The sequence below is a fragment of the Ylistrum balloti genome, unplaced genomic scaffold (assembly GCF_031769215.1).
Source record: "Ylistrum balloti isolate Yb309-2 unplaced genomic scaffold, AGI_CSIRO_Ybal_v1 Utg370094, whole genome shotgun sequence".
NCBI classification, from domain to species: domain Eukaryota; kingdom Metazoa; phylum Mollusca; class Bivalvia; order Pectinida; family Pectinidae; genus Ylistrum; species Ylistrum balloti.
In genome coordinates this window covers 469,883-492,996 of record NW_026782124.1, presented here as the reverse complement: position 1 = coordinate 492,996, position 23,114 = coordinate 469,883, and the positions used below count along the sequence as shown (strand labels likewise).

The window sequence follows — 23,114 nt, the reverse complement described above, 5'->3', positions numbered from 1 at the left end:
CTTGTACTCGATCTCGATTTGTTGGGGTTAATAAGAATCATACATGTGCATACCGAAAGTCAACGACAACCGTATATCTTGTGTGCATCCATAATATGCACGTAATTTGTATATCCTAATGACGTCACAGAGAAAACCAGATAAAATAAATAAAGATAAATAAATAAATGAGGACGTATAATACAGAGGATTGAGATACCATGTAAGTTCTTGGTGTTTTAGAGGAGGTGTTAGATTACACACAATCTGAAAACAAGTAAGCGTATTATGTGACTATCATATATAATATTTCATAAAGTTGTTTTCATATCTTAAAGCTATTTGATCGACCAGGGACGTATAATACATCATATGTATTATACGTCCCTGGATCGACGAAGCTTTTCTAGATGCAAAATGACATTTTATATACAAATCTATTTTAAATTAATATTTTTCAAAATGACCATTAAACGAACAAATATATCCTACTTATTCCCGAGAACGATACATTATGCGACAGAGGTGAAAGTTCGGACTGAAGTGACGTAGCAAGTTCATTCAACACATGTTACAAACCTAATCGATATGGAAGTTTGTGTCGTCAGATATGGCTTATATACACAAAGAAACAAGTCTTTATTTAAAAGGCGGGGTATGTGATCGATGCCTGGTGATGTGTACACGAAGCCACGTCACCACGTGGTGTCAATTATCAATAAAAACCGACGTGGTAGTCCATGCAAAACACAAACAACTTACAGATTATTTTATCTAAATAACTAAAGAAGTATGAACACGGCAAGTGCAGTGATAACTTTCTTATTTGTCGTCAAATTAATCAGGTAAGTGATTTTTTGTTTTATACGTAAATTATTGATAGTTTGTTTCTACATTACTATGATACAAACGTTGTTTTTCTACATTAAATGATACAAACGTTGTTTTTCTACTTTGTTATTATTTATTTTGTTATTGTTTATGCCTATTTTTCTACATGTGGAATATATGCTATCGACTTATGAATATATATAGCAGTGCGAGATTTTGATAAAGCTGGTGTTTACTGGGTGCTTGTAAACGGCCGGCAACTATTGTCAATATAACCCTTATCAGATGAGAACCAACTTTTCTTTTTCACTCGGAGATAAGTGGCACTAAAGTAGGAATAGGTGTGTGTGTGTGTGTGTGTGTGTGTGTGTGTGTGTTTTCGGTTAGGATACGGGGTGTCTGTTTTATTTTTGCCGTTTTAAATTTTAAATTTATTTTAGATAACTTTGTAGAAAGGTAGCGAGTGATCAACGCGACCCTATACTGTAGATGTCTTCATAATATCTATTGACTGACAACATATATAAATATATACTCATGAAAAAGTTAAAAAGGTTGAAAAACGGCTAACTCTCATTAATTAAAGACTTCTATGTGATATGGATCATTTTACCTACATATATATTTTTTACATCCCTGTGATGTTTGCCAGGCACGCGCCGTGTTATTTACCCATCGCACGCGCGCCCGCCATGCCAACCGGCACGTGTCAAATCAGCCTCAGCAGCGCGGTCTATGTAGTTTTAGCTTCCGTTTGGCATATGCAGATGATCACGGCTCAGTAGTTACACTTAATCTGTCATAGACAAGTTATTTATCAAATCATATATTTTACTGTATAATTTACGTCACAAAAGGTCTGAAATATGAATTTAACTTAATTTTGTCTTTATCACTGTTGCATGTGATTTTGATGTTAACGATCCGATCTCCCACGGGTTTTATACAATACTCTCCGGTTCATACGAAGGAGGATATAGGACAATATTTGAAAAATTTTCATGATATAAAATGGGATATTCTGAAAGGCAGAAAGAGAAATAAGGACAAATTCAACTCTCCAATACATACCTCTCTCTACCCTCTTCAATACATACCTCTCTACCCTTCTTCAATACATACATTTCTCTACCCTTCTTCAATACATAACTCTCTTTACCCCTCTTCAATACATAACTCTCTTTACCCCTCCCGAACCTATACTTCGCGCTACCCATCTCCAACCCATATCTAACAACGTCTACCCCTCTACAACCCATATCTAACAACGTCTACCCCTCTACAACCCATATCTAACAACGTCTACCCCTCTACAACCCATATCTAACAATGTCTACCCATCTCCAACCCATATCTAACAATGTCTACCCCTCTACAACTCATATCTAACAATGTCTACCCATCTCCAACCCATATCTAACAACGTCTACCCCTCTGCAACCCATATCTAACAACGTCTACCCCTCTACAACCCATATCTAACAACGTCTACCCCTCTGCAACCCATATCTAACAACGTCTACCCCTCTACAACCCATATCTAACAATGTCTACCCCTCTACAACCCATATCTAACAATGTCTACCCATCTCCAACCCATATCTAACAATGTCTACCTCTCTACAACCCATATCTAACAATGTCTACCCATCTCCAACCCATATCTAACAATGTCTACCCCTCTACAACCCATATCTAACAATGTTATTCCTCTACAACCCATATCTAACAACGTCTACCCCTCTGCAACCCATATCTAACAATGTTATCCCTCTACAACCCATATCTAACAATGTTATCCCTCTACAACCCATATCTAACAATGTTATCCCTCTACAACCCATATCTAACAATGTTATCCCTCTACAACCCATATCTAACAACGTCTACCCCTCTCCAACCCCTATCTAACAATGTCTACCCCTCTTCAACCCATATCTAATAATGTCTACCCCTCTCCAACCCCTATCTAACAATGTTATCCCTCTCCAACCCCTATCTAACAATGCTATCCCTCTACAACCCATATCTAACAATGTCTACCCCTCTACAACCCATATCTAACAATGTCTACCCCTCTACAACCCATATCTAACAATGCTATCCCTCTACAACCCATATCTAACAATGTCTACCCCTCTACAACCCATATCTAACAATGCTATCCCTCTACAACCCATATCTAACAATGTCTACCCCTCTACAACCCATATCTAACAATGTTATCCCTCTCCAACCCCTATCTAACAATGTCTACCCATCTCCAACCCCTATCTAACAATGTTATCCCTCTACAACCCCTATCTAACAATTTCTACCCCTCTCCAACCCCTATCTAACAATGCTATCCCTCTACAACCCATATCTAACAACGTCTACCCCTCTGCAACCCCTATCTAACAATGTTATCCCTATCCAAACCCTATCTAACAACGTCTACCCCTCTACAACCCATATCTAACAATGTCTACCCCTCTGCAACCCCTATCTAACGATGTTATCCCTCTACAACCCATATCTAACAATGTTATCCCTCTACAACCCATATCTAACAATGTCTACCCCTCTGCAACCCCTATCTAACGATGTTATCCCTCTACAACCCATATCTAACAATGTTATCCCTCTACAACCCATATATAACAATGTCTACCCCTCTACAACCCATATCTAACAATGTCCACCCCTCTACAACCCATATCTAACAATTTCTACCCCTCTACAACCCATATCTAACAATTCCTACCCCTCTACAACCCATATCTAACAACGTCTAGCCCTCTACAACCCATATCCAATAACGTCTACCCCTCTACAACCCATATCCAATAACGTCTACCCCTCTACAACCCATATCTAACAATGTCTACCCATCTCCAACCCATATCCAATAACGTCTACCCCTCTACAACCCATATCCAATAACGTCTACCCCTCTACAACCCATATTTCACCCAGACTCTCTCAAAACCATACATTTCTTCTCATCTCCACCACATTAATCTCTTTGCTCCATCCTTAACATGTTTCGCTACTTTACTCCAATTCATACCCCTCTTTATTCTCATCCATCCTCTTTCGCCATCAAACGCCCCTTTATACTTCAATCAACTCGTGCCTCCCTCTCCCCATTCCACACATTCCCAAACTTCAAACCACGGCCATCACACATGCAAGCCTTTCATCTCGCTTCCCTTGTTAATCACAACTCGTGATGTATTTTACAGTAATATACGATTCCTTACAATTTCAGAACAGAAGACTGTGACGTCAGAATGTGGTATCTGAAATTAACATCACAGGGAGCTTTTGACGGGAAACTTAGTGAAGAACAAATTATCATACGAAAGACTATCAACGAAATGGTTTTGAGAAGCAAAAAGGACACATCAAAAGGAAAAGTCAGTTGTGATATTCTAGAAATGTACGAGGAGATGCTAAAACCTGACGACGAAGGAGATGTGAATGATACACAAAAAGACAACGAAGAAAATAATGACCAGCAAAGAAGTGATTCTGATACAACACAGGAAGTTGCGTCATCTGATGATTCAGATGGAGGCTCCACAGCCGGGACTACAGCAGAAACAGAAGAAAGCGAGTCAAAATCAAATGAAGAAATGAAATCGAGCGAAGATGATTCATTGTTAAGCGGTAATGCTAACGACGACGAAACGAACAATGCATTGGACAATAGTGGAGGTGCTACGGTTAAATCAGCAGGCGAGGACACAGAGCAAGACACTTCACACGAGACTGATAATGATGAAACAGATACAACCGAAAATGAAGAAACGGAAGTAGATGAAACAGAACTGCTTTCTGATGATTCATATGACGATGACGAAGAGGGAGTAGAGGAGGAAGAAGAAGACGAGGAGGAAACGAAGACATTGAAAATAGTTGAAGAAAAGATATTATCAGATGATCCATCCAAGGATTTAGATAAAACTGAACATGAAAGTTTAACATCTTCATCAATTGAGGAATTTGATGAAAGAACATCTGATGATAACGATAGATCTGTAGAAATTAGCGAGGAAACTTTAGTCAGTGATGATGATTCTACAGATAAAAGCAAGGATGAAAAGGATGAAAACAGAAAAGTCGAAACTAAAGAAACGGATGACACCAAAGGGATGGAAAATGAACCGTCAGATAGACAAACAAATCAGAAAGGAAATGAAAAAAACGTAGGTGAAGATAAAGACAAGCAAACTGCGGAAAGTGCAGCGATCGATGCGGACAGCACACAGGAAACAAACGCAGAGGGAATGTCTGGTGTTGGTGAAGAATTGTCAGACGAAGAAAGCAACGACAAGGAAAAATACACCAAGGAGATTGTTAACCAAAAGGAAAAAAGTGAAGTGGAGGCTAGTGTCGGGGGTTTCAGTAACACTGAGAAGAAAAAAGGGGACATTTCCAGACTATCGTCTAACACACCCGTTACCGATTCAGTAAGAGAACATGAGCACGTTCCTTTCGGAATGTGTAGGGCAATATGTAGCTACCAGTTTGATATATTCGATCTCGTGCAGAACACGGTTGAATTTGTAGAAAATACGACACTTAGTAATCAAACGAAACTACAAAATAGTTTTAGTCAGGAAAAATCGAAGTTAGATCAAGATATTAGTGTATCAAGATTATCCTCCCCGGTGACCTTAACTTACAATAGACTTGTGTGTTCACCATGTAGTCTTCTGTTGCAACACTCTACATCGAACACTTCTTGTAGTGGAAATAGTGTTGGAAGTAGGTTCAATGGATTAAAATCAAACGAAACGCAAACAAATCAAAAGAACACTAAGAGTGATTCTCATATAACCAAGGAAACTACACTAGGAATGGAAACATCAAAATCTGGAAATGAGAACGAGACAGAAAAAGACATTTTGGAAACACCATCAAGAAGTATAAAGGAAAAGTCAGATACACAAAGTCATTCTAAAGATGATGAAAAAACCGACGAGAAAGATACAGATTTAATTGGAGCTAGCAGCGGAGGCAAAACAGATATCACTGATACTGTTGCTACAGAAAAGATAGAAGACAATCAAGGAAACGATTTGTCTAGTGACAACGACATTCGAATGTCAGATAGTGAAATCTCATCACTAGACGCAAACTCTGACCAGCCGAAAATTGTCAGAGATGGAGATGAAAACAAAGGGAATGATGAAACCACAGAGAAGACCGGACCAGGAATTGAACAAAAGACAAAACAGGAAACAAACTTTCAAGCAATATCAGAAACTACAGTTAAGGTTTTAACACCAGAAACGGACACGGAGGATAAGAGCAGCAGTGACAATGATGACAGACGAAATGACGAAATGTCACCAACAGTAGAAATAGGAGACTCGAAAGTGATAGAGAGTGAAGTGTCAGGGATGAAATTAGAAATCGATAAGCTGAAAAAATCAGAAAGAACTTTTGATGGGAAACAAACAGAAATTGAAGAAAAACGAACAAAAGGTGAGCATGGAAAAGTTGACGAAAAACAACCTTCAAAGGAAATCAATAGTAAGGCTACAAGCATGCGAGACCAAAATCATTTTCTCGAACAAATTCAATCAAATTTTGATGATTTTCAAGAACAAGTGGTCAGTAAAACAGAGAGTTATTCAAACAAACTTCAGAATCTTGAGCTGATGGTCGTTAGGTTGGAAAATCAATTATTGAAGGAAAAACTTAACAAAAACAATCACTCAAGTACTATTACAAGGATGGAAAATCATATACTTCGACTTGAGAATGAACTATTGAAGCTTAATCAGAGTTACACTGAAATCAAAGAAAAGAGCGATTCAATGGTGAAGGATCGGAAGAAATATCTTGAACTCGGCCATAACTCCCAACAAACACCAGCTTATGGGTACTCTGCTGTAAGCGGACGAATCCATCCCATCAGTGTTGACTTTCAGGCAAAGATCACCTACTTGACGAAACTTTTGAGTAATCAGTCTATGACTATAAGGCAACTTAAGTCGAGATCTGAATATTTGGAGGACCAGAATCGACTGCTTTATAACATGATCATGAATCAAACAGCGTTGATGACCCAGATTATGACCAGAGTTCAGGACCTTACAGAGCAAAATATTCAACAGAGATTCGAGGCACAAAAAATCCGACAGCAGATGGAGCAAATTGTAAACAAACGGAGCGTGACCGAAACAACAGACAAGTTTCTGTTGTATAAACTGGAAGAAATGGTGTCAGATGTTCGAAAAACAACATTGGAAGATGACGAGATGAAATTAAAACAAGAAAAAATGCCTTCTGTGAATAAGAATAAATCTGAAGAGGAACTTGAGAGATACATGCTAAATGAAAGTGTGAAGAAAACAGAACCCTGGTGTGGGGCTTCCTCCGGAACTTGCGTTTTCGCAACGTTTATCAAATCGATATGTGTTCCTCATTCACTACTTCAATGGAAAAAATGCAAACAGGATAGATCTGAAGAAACACAGAAAAATATCTTGAAGACACCAGGACCTTCAACACTTGAACTGGGCAAGGAAATTAATGTTGACGAAAATTCGTCTTCTAAAGCACCTTCAGTTATCGACAGAAAGGAAGCAGCTTCCAAATCAGAAGTCTCCTCGAACAACGAAATGAAAAAAATGAAAAAAAATTCCCCAAATAAAAAATCTGCAAATGAAAACATCCATACGGTTGATACTAAAGTTGACGGCAGTCAAACTACCGAACAAAAAGAAGGGCACACAAAAGATACTGTGAAGACAACGTCTGAAAATAAAGAACATGAAAAGCAAGGAGATTCACATACCAATAAGGTACCTGCTACACATGAAACTCAACAGGTTGAAAAAGAAGGGGACAACGTTAAAGATGCTTCTTTGCTAAAAGCCTCACATGCTAAAGAGAATGAAATAAATGGAAACGATGTAAATTCTAACACAACACTCCCCACTGAAAGCCGAAAAGTAGTAGAAAAGGAAGACGACGTAAAGAATACTGCGCCAGAAGTAGCTAAAGTCACTGAAAGGCAAGACAAGCAAGTCGATATTTCTTTAACGAAAGAAGGGGAATCAGGTACTACCACAAAAGATGTGCTTAGCCAAAAGTTATCAGACAATAACTCTAAAGCAACTGATGGTGATGAAAAAGTGAAGAGGTCGGCGTCAAATACAGAAAAACATAAATCCGAAATAATTGAAAAAGAGGAAAGACCTATAGCCGGAGAAGAAAAAGACAAAATGCTCCTGGATAAAAAATCGCAAGCAGAAGTCGAGAAACTAAACACAGCCGAGGACGCACAGTCTCAAAAACATACAGGTTCCTCCAAGGAATCAGACTTAGAGAAAGTACCTCAAAGTTCGAAACAGAAATCCACAGAAAATGCCGACAAGGTAATGGATGATACTTCTACGAAGAAGAAAGCAGATGCAAACAATGCAAAGGAATCAAAACCTGAAACACCTGAGACACAGCAGGTGCAGGACAAAAAGGAAGCTGTTAAAAAGGAGGACGTCAAAAGTCTTAAAAAGGAACAACAAAAGAAAGAAAAGCCAAAGACGAAGGAAAAAGAGAAAGTGGTAAACGTTAAATCTGCAGAGAAAAAATCTAAGGAGCCTTTGAGGAAACCGATAAAGTACCAAGCCAATGGACAGAAAGAGCCAAAAGGTAAACTTTTAATTACTGCCCTGTTCATGTTGTCATACGATGTAGCAAGTGTTTTCCCTACCATTTTCTCCTGTTTCGAATAATTCCTGTAAAGTTTTAAATGTCGACTCGCTGAGACTATTTCCTTCAGTTACTTTTACCACTGTATTTCCGTTCTTGGCGCCTCTCTCCTTTCAACCTCGTGCCTTGTAATAAAACATTTCATTACCAACGTTCTAGCATACTTAGGTAAAACTCATACAGCTCCAAACTGTTACTGTAAACTTGAATTGCCTCGTTTTGGCTTTTCAGACCAATTGGTAAATGTAATCGATGAATTTGCTCTGTTTGACTCCAAGTCGGTGTTTTGAGCATTTGAATGACACATGTACCTTATTTAGCTATTACTCAATCGTTTTTTTTAGGAATTTTGATCACGTGTTTATGGAAAATAAGTCACTCCTCGATGAGAGTTTGTAGCTAAAACTTTCTTGCCATAGAATCCAATGTACAAAGATGAAACTTCGATTTTCGTCGTCATCATCTTTTTCAAGAAATTCAAGACTTGCTTTGTGTTTAAATTATATATGATTCACCTAATGACAGTAGTATCACATGTTGTGGATGAGGCCTATTCGAAACATCAGGTTAGTCATCCACTGTGTTCAGTTGTCAGGAATACCTACCTTACTACAATACTCTTCACTAGACGGCTTTGTTGAAACTATAGGACGTTATTAGTGAATAGTAAAATACACTTCTGGTATCATTACTTTGCAAGACAATACTTTTCTGCAAATATCAGACTACTTTTTCTGGTACTTACCCTTGCAGATTGCTATGACTACTACAAACGTGGTAAGCAAAAGAACGGTGTATTCAAGATCAAACCATACGGCAGGAAGTCAATGGTGGAAGTCTACTGTGATATGAAAAATGGTGGATGGACTGTGATTCAGAAAAGGCAAGACGGTACCACAAAATTCATGAAGAAATGGCGAGACTTTAAAGAAGGATTTGGAGGTAAAAATATTTCATAGCGGATCCGAAGCAAAACTTTACGAAATATTGAAGAAATGAAATCTGATACAGGCTAATCCCGTTATCTCGAAATTGTATAGCTCAAAGACTCCGTTAAATTCGAAGCATTTCGTCGGTACTTTACTAGCTTTATACAAAAACCTTCGAACTTAAATGAAGTAATCGGTTATCACGAGGTTTCCCATATTCCCGACGACTTCGAGGTAACGAGGGTTGACTGTACCTAGCTTTCGGTTCTTAGCATCACTGACAAGTCCTAAAAGGACAAAACAGCTCCAATATCAAGCTTAATTCATTATTTGGTGCTACTTCATCTGCTTCTTGCTTGGTATTGAAATGTGCTATTCTCTTGTGAGTCTTTCGTACAAGCATTGATAACACAACCCAAAGAGAGCTTCTCTCAGATATCACAATGAACGTTGCTTATCTTTCAGGCATTCGTGGGGAGCATTGGCTTGGAAACGACCATATTCACTACCTTACTAATCAGGACCACTACACCTTGATGATTGAACTTACGGACTGGAACAAAACTAAAAAGTTCGCTGAGTACGATTACTTCATGGTTGATGACGAGGAGGAAGGGTACAGACTTCATATCGGTGGTTACCATGGAGACGCAGGTGATGGCATGGCAAAGCATAACAACCACAAATTCTCAACTACGGACGTAGATAACGACAAATTAACGAAAGAATTCGGAGGAAGCTGTGCCAAACGTTTCAGTGGAGCTTGGTGGTATTACAAGTGTTACATGTCAAATTTAAATGGGATCTACTACAGAAACGGCGTAATACCGCCCAAGCTCTTCGACGGTGTCACTTGGAAACCTTGGACTGGGTCGAACTATTCCTTGAGAAGTGCTGAGATGAAAATTAGACCAAGCAGTCTCACTTAAAATGCATCGTTTTATTTAATTTCAAAGTAGTTTAATTATTCAACGCAATTATTAAGATATTTTTTCGCCTTTTCACTTTTCAAACTGACAGAAGAAACCGTTCCTATACTTTAAAGTGTTCTGTAGCCTCTTGCACAAAGACACCGCTTATTATTCAAAAAGCAATTTTGGTAATGCATCGACCGGTTTTAGAGATATAAAAGGACGAAAATGTTATGATTTTCTCATTTTTGCTCAGTGGACACAGTTCCTGTATGCAATGAACTTCAACGTCCTTTGGTGGCGGTGACACAGCGACCAAACACGAATCACTCCAGTGAAACGGTATATTTCATCTTCTCGATTGATATGTCCTTTTCTTTAATAAAATGTTTGTCTAGAATGTATAATTAGTATTAACATTCCGACGATACTAAAAATAATCCCATGAAAGCAAGAACGCATTGTAATGTGTACGTCACACTGGGGAAAACTTTTTTAAATGTGTCAATAGCTTGTAAAACAAGACACATAAGAAAGACACTTTCTGTGGTAACGAAGTGCTGTTTAGTTACACTATATAACCGAATCCGAATTATATCATACGTTTGTTGAACTTTTAAATCAGTCAAGAGTTGAACGTCAGAGTAATTTGTACTGAAATGAGGCCATCACATTTGTTTAAGAGATAAAAGTTCTCGGATTTTGTAAATCTGAATCAAAATGATAAGGCGTAAAATGTTATATACATAAACATATATATACATATATATACAAATATACATAAATATTTAATTAGTGCTATGAAATTCAAATGAAGTCCCGGGAGTTGTGCAATATCCACAGTACCTGTATTTATTATCAGATACCAGTGTCAATAAGGGCATCTAATAATTCTAATGGCTGCTTGCTTCTCTGAACACGTTCTGATAAACAATTGAATTTTCAATAGGGAGAATTTTTGCCCAGTTAATATTTGTGTTCTAAGCTACACCAGGAATATTGAGGCATACATTTGGATAAAATTTTGTTTTATTATTGTGCCATTTTACCTATTACAGTATATACAATGTGCCATTTTACCTATTACAGTATATACAATGTGCCATTTTACCTATAACAGTATGTATGCTATCTATATTACCTACTTTACCGATTTCTTGTCAAATGATATACTGTTCCAATGTTCCTTAAAGAGATCATTTTGATGTTGCACCTGGGGCTCTACATCTACCTACATCGTTAAATGTTCAATTCCAGAGAAACTTTTGACAGGTGTCGTTGCCAATGCAATCAGACAGATCGAGATCTCTTGTTTTCATAGTCAATATTACAACATGTATATGATTTTGTTTAGGGGGTGGGGTCAGCTACATGCGATGTCAGTTAGCTCCATTTAGTGATAACATCTAATTAGGTTATTGGTTTTTTTTCTATTTTGAGATATCACAACTTTTGTTATAGTGACGTCAGTAGTTATAGTTATATTTATTATCCAAATGGAGTATTTGATATCAGTACTTATAATTAATGGTTTTAATTATCAATCAGTTATATCACGTCATATTTAATTACACCAATGTGATTTAAGATTGAAAAGTCGATATCAATTCTCCAATGAATTGTGAAACAGTGAAATATATGTCAGTGTACAACTGTAGGAGAAATGGACTATTTAGTATGAGTGAACATAGTGTTGAATATTACAGAAAAAGGATCCCAATGTGTTGTATAACTACATATCAACATTTTTATGTATATATGCAATAATTAGTGCCAAAGTATTGCAATGACATTGCAGCAGATTCATTTCTTATATATGAATTAATTATCGTTTTGTGTATATATAACATTTATCTAATGGTCATCAATTATTTTCAAAACCTGCATTTATTGTCTTTGTTATAAGACATGTAATAAAATCATGTGTTTATGCGTTGTCCATGTCCTTTTTGACATGACTGATATTACTGCACTAGTTCCAATGAATTCCTGACTTTATCAGCATTTCCAAGAGAACATTAACCGGATAAAAAACAATATATGTTGACCGTTTCAAAATGCATGAACAACGGAGGATGGGACAGCAAATCTTGGTCACTGTGATGGGGTTATCTACAGGGACTGGATGGGAAAATAGCAGGAACTAGTAGACAGTATGGTGTGTTATCTACAGGGAATGGAGGGAACACTGGGGGAACTTCTGGTCACTGTGATGGTGTTATCTACAGGGACTGGATGGGAAAATAGCAGGAACTAGTAGACAGTATGGTGTGTTATCTACAGGGAATGGAGGGAACACTGGGGGAACTTCTGGTCACTGTGATGGTGTTATCTACAGGGACTAAGAGAACACTGGGGGAACCTCTGGTCACCGTGTTGGTGTTATCTACAGGGACCAGAGGGAGCACTGGGGAAACCATTGGTCACTGTGATGGTGTTATCTACAAGGGGACTAAGAGAACACTGGGGGAACCTCTGGTCACTGTGATGGTGTTATCTACAAGGGGACTAAGAGAACACTGGGGGAACCACTGGTCACTGTGATGGTGTTATCTACAGGGGGACTTAGAGAACACTGGGGGAACCATTGGTCACTGTGATGGTGTTATCTGCAGGGAATGGAGGGAACACTGAGAGAACCTCTGGTCACCGTGTTGATGTTATTTACAGGGAATGGAGGGAACATTGGAGGAACCTCTGGTCACTGTGATGGTGTTATCTACAGGGACTAAGATAACACTGGGGGAACCTCTGGTCACTGTGATGGTGTTATCTACAGGGACTAAGAGAACACTGGGGGAACCTCTGGTCACCGTGTTGGTGTTATCTACAGGGACCAGAGGGAGCACTGGGGAAACCATTGGTCACTGTGATGGTGTTATCTACAGGGGGACTAAGAGAACACTGGGGGAACCTCTGGTCACTGTGATGGTGTTATCTACAAGGGGACTAAGAGACCACTGGGGGAACCACTGGTCACTGTGATGGTGTTATCTACAGGGGGACTTAGAGAACACTGGGGGAACCACTGGTCACTGTGATGGTGTTATCTGCAGGGAATGGAGGGAACACTGAGAGAACCTCTGGTCACTGTGATGGTGTTATCTACAGTGACTAAGAGAACACTGGGGGAACCTCTGGTCACTGTGATGGTGTTATCTACAGGGGACTAAGAGAAAAGTGGGGGAACCACTGGTCACTGTGATGGTGTTATCTACAGGGGGACGTAGAGAACACTGGGGGAACCACTGGTCACTGTGATGGTGTTATCTACAGGGGGACTTAGAGAACACTGGGGGAACCACTGGTCACTGTGATGGTGTTATCTGCAGGGAATGGAGGGAACACTGAGAGAACCTCTGGTCACTGTGATGGTGTTATCTACAGTGACTAAGAGAACACTGGGGGAACCTCTGGTCACTGTGATGGTGTTATCTACAGGGGACTAAGAGAAAAGTGGGGGAACCACTGGTCACTGTGATGGTGTTATCTACAGGGGGACGTAGAGAACACTGGGGGAACCACTGGTCAATGTGATGGTGTTATCTACAGGGACCAGAGGGAGCACTGGGGGAACCATTGGTCACTGTGATGTTGTTATCTACAGGGACTAGGAAAACACTGGGGGAACCTCTGGTCAATGTGATAGTGTTATCTGCAGGGAATGGAGGGAACACTGAGGGAACCTCTGGTCACTGTGATGGTGTTACCTACAGGGACTAAGAAAACACTGGGGGAACCTCTGGTCACCGTGTTGGTGTTATTTACAGGGAATGGAGGGAACAATGGGGGAACCTATGGTCACTGTGATGGTGTTATCTACAGGGAATGGAGGGAACACTGGAAGAACCTCTGGTCAATGTGATGGTGTTATCCACAGGGACTAAGAGAACACTGGGGAAACCTCTGGTCACTGTGATGGTGTTATCTGCAGGGAATGGAGGGAACACTGAGGGAACCTTTGGTCACTGTGATGGTGTTATCTTCAGGGACTAAGAGAACACTGGGGGAACCTCTGGTCACCATGTTGGTGTTATCTGCAGGGAATGGAGGGAACACTGAGGGAACCTCTGGCCACTGTGATGGTGTTACCTACAGGGACTAAGAAAACACTGGGGGAACCTCTGGTCACCGTGTTGGTGTTACTAACAGGGAATGGAGGGAACATTGGGGGAACCTATGGTCACTGTGATGGTGTTATCTACAGGGAATGGAGGGAACACTGAGGGAACCTCTGGTCACTGTGATGGTGTTATCTACGAGATTAAGAGAAAAGTGGGGGAACCTCTGGTCAATGTGATGGTGTTATCCACAGGGACTAAGAGAACACTGGGGGAACCTCTGGTCACTGTGATGGTGTTATCTACGGGATTAAGAGAAAAGTGGGGGAACCTCTGGTCAATGTGATGGTGTTACCCACAGGGACTTAGAGAACACTGGGGAAACCTCTGGTCACTGTGATGGTGTTATCTACAGGGAATGGAGGGAACATTTGGGGAACCTCTGGTCACTGTGATGGTGTTATCTACAGGGACTAAGAAAACACTGGGGAAACCTCTGGTCACCGTGTTGGTGTTATTTACAGGGAATGGAAGGAACACTGGGCGAATTTCTAGCACTGTGATAGTGTTTTCTACAGGGACTAAGAGAACACTGGGGGAACCTCTGGTCACTGTGATGGTGTTATCTGCAGGGAATGGAGGGAACATTGGGGGAACCTCTGGTCACTGTGATGGTGTTATCTACAGGGACTAAGAAAACACTGGGGGAACCTCTGGTCACCGTGTTGGTGTTATTTACAGGGAATGGAAGGAACACTGGGCGAACCTCTAGCACTGTGATAGTGTTATCTACAGGGAATGAAGAGAACACTGAGGGAACCTCTGGTCACTGTGATGGTGTTATCTACGAGATTAAGAGAAAAGTGGGGGAACATCTGGTCAATGTGATGATGTTATCCACAGGGACTAAGAGAACACTAGGGGAACCTCTGGTCACTGTGATGGTGTTATCTACAGGGAATGGAGGGAACACTGAGGGAACCTCTGGTCACTGTGATGGTGTTATCTACGGGATTAAGAGAAAAGTGGGGGAACATCTGGTCAATGTGATCATGTTATCCACAGGGACTAAGAGAACACTAGGGGAACCTCTGGTCACTGTGATGGTGTTATCTAAAGGGAATGGAGGGAACACTGAGGGAACCACTGGTCAATGTGATGGTGTTATCTACAGGGACCAGAGGGAGCACTGGGGGAACCATTGGTCACTGTGATGTTGTTATCTACAGGGACTAGGAAAACACTGGGGGAACCTCTGGTCAATGTGATAGTGTTATCTGCAGGGAATGGAGGGAACACTGAGGGAACCTCTGGTCACTGTGATGGTGTTACCTACAGGGACTAAGAAAACACTGGGGGAACCTCTGGTCACCGTGTTGGTGTTATTTACAGGGAATGGAGGGAACAATGGGGGAACCTATGGTCACTGTGATGGTGTTATCTACAGGGAATGGAGGGAACACTGGAAGAACCTCTGGTCAATGTGATGGTGTTATCCACAGGGACTAAGAGAACACTGGGGAAACCTCTGGTCACTGTGATGGTGTTATCTGCAGGGAATGGAGGGAACACTGAGGGAACCTTTGGTCACTGTGATGGTGTTATCTTCAGGGACTAAGAGAACACTGGGGGAACCTCTGGTCACCATGTTGGTGTTATCTGCAGGGAATGGAGGGAACACTGAGGGAACCTCTGGCCACTGTGATGGTGTTACCTACAGGGACTAAGAAAACACTGGGGGAACCTCTGGTCACCGTGTTGGTGTTACTAACAGGGAATGGAGGGAACATTGGGGGAACCTATGGTCACTGTGATGGTGTTATCTACAGGGAATGGAGGGAACACTGAGGGAACCTCTGGTCACTGTGATGGTGTTATCTACGAGATTAAGAGAAAAGTGGGGGAACCTCTGGTCAATGTGATGGTGTTATCCACAGGGACTAAGAGAACACTGGGGGAACCTCTGGTCACTGTGATGGTGTTATCTACGGGATTAAGAGAAAAGTGGGGGAACCTCTGGTCAATGTGATGGTGTTACCCACAGGGACTTAGAGAACACTGGGGAAACCTCTGGTCACTGTGATGGTGTTATCTACAGGGAATGGAGGGAACATTTGGGGAACCTCTGGTCACTGTGATGGTGTTATCTACAGGGACTAAGAAAACACTGGGGAAACCTCTGGTCACCGTGTTGGTGTTATTTACAGGGAATGGAAGGAACACTGGGCGAATTTCTAGCACTGTGATAGTGTTTTCTACAGGGACTAAGAGAACACTGGGGGAACCTCTGGTCACTGTGATGGTGTTATCTGCAGGGAATGGAGGGAACATTGGGGGAACCTCTGGTCACTGTGATGGTGTTATCTACAGGGACTAAGAAAACACTGGGGGAACCTCTGGTCACCGTGTTGGTGTTATTTACAGGGAATGGAAGGAACACTGGGCGAACCTCTAGCACTGTGATAGTGTTATCTACAGGGAATGAAGAGAACACTGAGGGAACCTCTGGTCACTGTGATGGTGTTATCTACGAGATTAAGAGAAAAGTGGGGGAACATCTGGTCAATGTGATGATGTTATCCACAGGGACTAAGAGAACACTAGGGGAACCTCTGGTCACTGTGATGGTGTTATCTACAGGGAATGGAGGGAACACTGAGGGAACCTCTGGTCACTGTGATGGTGTTATCTACGGGATTAAGAGAAAAGTGGGGGAACATCTGGTCAATGTGATCATGTTATCCACAGGGACTAAGAGAACACTAGGGGAACCTCTGGTCACTGTGATGGTGTTATCTAAAGGGAATGGAGGGAACACTGAGGGAACCTCTGGTCACTGTGATGGTGTTATCTACGGGATTAAGAGAAAAGTGGGGGAACCTCTGGTCAATGTGATGGTGTTATCCACAGGGACTAAGAGAACACTGGGGAAACCTCTGGTCACTGTGATGGTGTTATCTACAGGGAATGGAGGGAACACTGGGGGAACCTCTGGTCACTGTGATGGTGTTATCTACAGGGGGACTTAGAGAACACTGGGGGAGCCACTGGTCACTGTGATGGTGTTATCTACTGGGACTAAGAGAACACTGGGGGAGTCACTGGTCACTGTGATGGCATTATCTACAGGGTGTGGAGGGAACACTGGGGGATCCTCTGGTCACTGTGATGGTGTTATCTACAGGGGGACTAAAAGAACTCTGGGGGAGCCACTGGTCACTGTTACAGGGACTGGAAGGAACACTGGGAGGAACCAGAAGTCATTGTGTTGATGTTATCTTTAGAAACTGGAGGGAACACTGGAAGAAATCTCTGACCACAGTGAAGGTGTTATTTATAGGGACAAGAGGAGGGAATACCGAGAAAATCCAGTGGTCTCTGTGTAGGTATTATCTACAGGGACCGGAGGGAACACTATGAGGAACCTGTGGTCACTGTGGCAAGTTATCTGAAGTGACTGGAGGGAACACCGAGTGGAACCAGTGGTCATTATGAGGGTGTTATATACAGGGACCAGAGGGAACACTATGAGGAACCTGTGGTCACTGTGCAGGTATTTTCTAAAAGACTTCAAGGAACATTAACAAGAGCCCCTGGTCGCTGTGAAGGTGTTATTTATAGGGACTAGAAGGGGAACATATAGAGGATCCAGTGGTCACTGCGATGATGCTATCTACAGGAATCTCTGGTCACTGTAAAGGGTGTTATTTATAGGGACTTGAGGAGGGAACACTCAGAAGATCCAGTGGTTAATGTGATGATATTATCAATAGGGATGTGAAGGAACACCATCAGGAACCTCTGGTCATTGTGAGGGTGTTATCTAAAGGGACTGAAGGGAACTATGGGAGAAGGTGAAATTAACAAGGTTCACAAGGAACATACGGAGACTGCAGGGAACATTTTGAGAAACTTTTGGTCTTGGATATCAACTCAATGAAAGAAATCAGTTGTTTTGACTGAACAGAACAAAATCAAAAACAAACTTCAAACAATAAAACATAACTTTAATATGACAGATCTTGTCATCTTTTCTTTCCTAAGAAGAGTTTGGCTTTCAGTGTTTTTGGAACATGTCTGATGGTGAGTGAGACACGAGTTGACCGTGTGAGTGTGTCACCAACACTGACAGACTTACACATGTCAAGGTTTGCCACTTTGTCTGTGATCACATCAGAGGTTCGTTCTGCTATTCCATGAAGATGTTGCTTGTACATGTCCTCAGTTACAAACACAAGGCTCCGGGGCTCAAGTAATATAGACACAAAATGGCGATCATCTTGTGATGTAATGTTGCTCTGTAAAATATATGATTTTAAAAAAATTGTCTTCATTTGAGAATATATATGATATGAACCTAAACAGGCTGATCTTTTATTTCTTTATGTTTGCGTTTTGATTTGAAATATGGGAAACCTAAAAATTCCTAGGTTTCAATTTCTTCAGAGAATTTATGTTTTTCTGCAACTCTACCTGATTGAAAATACTGGTCATGGTCATGATATTTTTTTCCCTTTTTTTCGTGTTGTTTTTTGAAATAAAAATCTGAAATATTAAATGTGTAAAGGTCAGTAGCTTTTTGAAATATTGTTGAATCAAAATGCCGTTTATGAGAACACAATACCATGTTGTAGTTTTCAATCTTCTAAAATTTTGAAGAAATGGGTTGAGACTGGTAAAGATAAAAATGTTAGAAAAAACAATGGGAAATAACTCTTTCCAAAATTGAAAAATCACAGTCAGTTGAAGAATGCACAATTATTTGTAATGCCTATCAATTTTCTGAAAAATTGTTGAAAAAATGAGGGAAATCTTGATATGTTATGAAAATGCTGCAAAAAAACAAAGGACAATAACTCCTTAAGTATTGATGAATCAAACAGCTGTGTTTAAAAATGACTTCATGTTATGTTGCATAAGCCTGCAAAATTGTAAAATTCTGCGACACAAACTCATTCAAGCCACTAAGGCATGAAATATTTGTAGCAAGTTTCAGCAATTTCAGGTGACCTTAATGAGAGTTCATCAATTCATGTAACTGTTTATTGTATTTTACCCACTGTGTAAATTATTCCAGATCCTGTGAATGTTTGAATACATTATCTACCTGTTTTGAATCCCGGTTATGAAAATGATTTATGTTTTGGTAAGTCCATATCATGTAAATGTTTATGTTTTTGATCAGTCTAGATCATGTGAACATTTGTTTTATATTGTTGATTGGTCCAAATCTTGTAAATGTTTGACTTATGATATCTTCAATGTACCTGAGTGGAATCCTCATCCTGTTCTCTGTGATAGTAGAAATCCAGCAGGGTATGTGATCCGAGACTGATGGTGGATACAGTCGGAAAGAACAATGAGCCATCCTCATGGGGCTGTAAATGGATAAACCACTGGCACATAACTCCAACAAATAATACTATCAGAAATCACATCAAAATCAAACGAAACCAACATGAAAACAAACCTAATTCAATGACCATCATGTGATTTCCTACTGCTGGTAATTTCCTTAAAAAGGTTCACTTTTCAACCCAGCGATTCTTGAGAAGAGGTGTTTTAAAAGATGATTCCCAATTCTTTTACACCTTGATTCATTATACCATTATAATGTTTGATCTTTGTATGCTGGTTTTTAAGATCATCTGACTTACCTATGACCATTTGCAACAAAAAACTCTTTCCTACCATTTAAAAATAGCCCTTGTAATATATCTAAAATATATGGTATATGGATCCATTTTTGCACACAACAAGTTTGAATATGTCTTCTTAAATTAATTCTATGCCATGTATACAATAGCCCGAAAGAATGGTTGATTTTATAAACATTTACCATTATGCCTTGTCCAGCTTCATACTCATTCACCAAGACATGATTTAAACTTTTATCTCCGAAAAGTCTGGCACCAGTACCTACTATCTTCTCTGTGTAGATTTTCAGCCACTGAAATACAAACAAAATTAACATGTACTGTAGCAAATGTTGAAAATTTGAATTGCATCAAAATTTATTATTACAATGACATAAATTATTAATAAAATAAAATAACCCTTCCATTTAACCCTAACCCTAAAAAGGGTCATTGCTGAATAATAACCCTTCCATCTAAACTGGCCTGTCATTACTGAAACTTGGTAATAACTGTATAATCCTGGTATTAAATCAAGGTCTTTAAGCTTCATACAAAAAAAAAACGGGTTTGGAAATTCCTTTAACCATGACCTATGTTAAAAAACAGGTCTCTGACTTGTATAAAACATTTTCTTGTTATAGAGTAGGTGTGAAGACTGATTAAATGTTTAACAGGATACACAGAGAATAAATATACAAATTCATTTGTGGACGATCTAATTCCACAACACTCACAAACGCTCTGAAAATATTACCGATGGCATCTCCTCTGCTACCATTCCTTTTGGATGCGGTAATCCACCTTAAAAAAAAGGGGAAAGATAGTCAGAAATTTTCCATCAGAATATTTATAAAATTTATGTTTAGTCATTAAAACAATCATTTTTATAATAAATGATGTGATATCCGTTCAACAGATTTTATAAATACAAGCATGTAAATTAATCAGAATTTGCTTACATTCTGATAAGGAATTTTAAGTACTCATTGAAAACTTAAACCCCAGTCATTAACAAGAGGCCAAAGGGGCTAAAAACACTCATAAATTCTCCAAAATATGAAAAGTAGATTTGTGCTGGAAGAATTTACTCAAACTCAAAATGCCTTCGCCCAAGCAATCTTCTGGCCTAATTTAACTTTTAACACAGCACTTGACCCCAGTGACCTTGAAAGTGGTCAGCGCTACTGATTTGATACAGATTTTCTTCCTCACATGCCATATAAGATGTAACCCAAGAACTATTAGTTACTGAAAAACTGATTGAAGAGTCTTGTTTTAGTTTTTGAGAAATTGTTCAAAGTTTTTTCAGCACATTTTACTTCTTAGATCTTGCAAGTTTGGGTATACAGGAGAAATGTGTTGTGCCTACCCCAGTTCTGGAGTCGTCGGTTTGACAAATGGGTCCACTTAGGTTTTGGTGCTGAATAAACATTTTTCATCAGTGATTCCTCTTCCTCTTTTGTAATATACTCAGGAATGTAATAGATTGTTGGTGGTGCCTGTGATAATTATAGAAAATAATACATTAATTTTTCCATGTTTTACAGTCTCCTTCTCATTTGACATATTCTTACTTGTATGTAATGGCGGTCTTCATAATAGAATGCCTCTGGTAGGATTTGAACCCAGGACCTCTGGCATACTGGTCTGATGCTCAACCAGTTGAGCTAAAGAGAGAGTTTTCTCTTGCTAAGTGGTATATTACAGCTAGAATTTACCAGGGTTACATACTCCCTCTCCAGGAAATAACTCATCCTCAAGTTTTAGGGGGATACACAGGTACTTGTGAAAGTAAAGCTAAGTATTATTCCTGCGTGCCTACATGGGCGCCAAAGTAAAAGAGGTTGTTATTCATTTCAGCGCTTCTGCAAGGATGTGAACCTGGGACCTCTGGTGTACTAGTCTGATGTTCAACTGATCGAGCTAAAGAGAAGTTCTCTCTAGCCAAGCAGTATATTGTGGCTAGTATTTACCAGGGTTACACATATAATGATGAAGGATTGCATGGTTTGGCTTGTTTTCTACTTAAAGAAAAAGTTATAAATGAGCTATTGTACTGTGTATTGTGGAGCTTAATTGCCATTATCAAGGGAAATTCACTGTAATTATCATCTTGATTTTTGATTATGAATATTGTTTGAACCACGCAGTCCACATGTGCTAAGCTCGCTCCAAACAACATCGTTTTGAAAGTGGTTATCAAAATGTAGAAGTAGAAGAATTTCAAACTCTAGAGTCATTGTACAAAAATTAAAGCAGGCCAATTACGGATTTTTTTTTACATAATTAAGACCCCTACTTTCACTTTATCCTATTAATTTGGGGCCAAATCTTCTCCTGTTCTGACGCATACAAAATAAACGGTAACTGTTTTGAAAAATGATCGAATTGTGGTTAAATTATTCGATTAAATAGAAATATTTCATTAATCTTACTTTTAAGACCTTTTGTGCGTCTAGTTCTGTCATGTGTTCTGTCATTCTTATTTTTCTGTTTATAAAGTAATTACATTTGTTATGAGAACGTTCATTGGTCAAATTATTTAGCGTCTCGATTGCAGCCAATCAAGTTTTATTTTATAATTGTTTGGGCTTCACTTCCGCTTGAAAATCCAGCATGGTGGACTTCTGTTCTCCAGCTCAGTGTTTCTCAAAAACTTGATGCTGCAATGACGTTTTGAAGCCACCTAACCCGCCCAAGAAGCTGTCTACTCGCACGGTACTTAATTTATACGTAATTATTTGTTTTCAATTGATTTATCGACAATCGGTAAAGAATGTTCTCAGAAATGCATTGTTCGCAATCGTCAAACAATCAAGATGAATATATAAACCTAAACATTTGTGCATTGTAAAGCAAACGACGTTTCTGATTTACAAAGAATGCCTTGTGGCATTTGTAAACTGAACACATTTTCTTTTATTTAAAAGCGTAACATTATGACACACGATTTGGTTTGTGATTGATTTTAAAGATAGTATATTGAATATACAAATGTGGATTGCAGTAGGCCTATCACAGTGTACTATCATCAGAGAATGAATAACAAAC

The 23,114-nt window shown here is 39.6% G+C and overlaps 2 protein-coding genes across 2 annotated transcripts; one reads left to right on the top strand and one right to left on the bottom strand.

Moving 5' to 3' along the window:
- Positions 1 to 771: 771 nt before the first annotated feature.
- Positions 772 to 10,381, top strand: LOC132549980 (myb-like protein X). The gene is made up of 4 exons (XM_060213975.1): positions 772 to 824; positions 4,064 to 8,463; positions 9,277 to 9,465; positions 9,918 to 10,381. Exons 1-4 carry the CDS (start codon positions 772 to 774, stop codon positions 10,379 to 10,381), a joined length of 5,106 nt encoding a protein of 1,701 aa, XP_060069958.1.
- An 8,029-nt stretch (positions 10,382 to 18,410) lies between these two features.
- Positions 18,411 to 22,593, bottom strand: LOC132549975 (alpha-ketoglutarate-dependent dioxygenase alkB homolog 6-like). The gene is given in 7 exon segments (XM_060213970.1): positions 18,411 to 18,722; positions 19,692 to 19,802; positions 20,264 to 20,374; positions 20,818 to 20,864; positions 21,433 to 21,562; positions 22,499 to 22,560; positions 22,563 to 22,593. Coding segments are annotated over 7 exon segments (765 nt in total). The 3' UTR covers positions 18,411 to 18,449.
- Between the last annotated feature and the right edge of the window lie 521 nt (positions 22,594 to 23,114).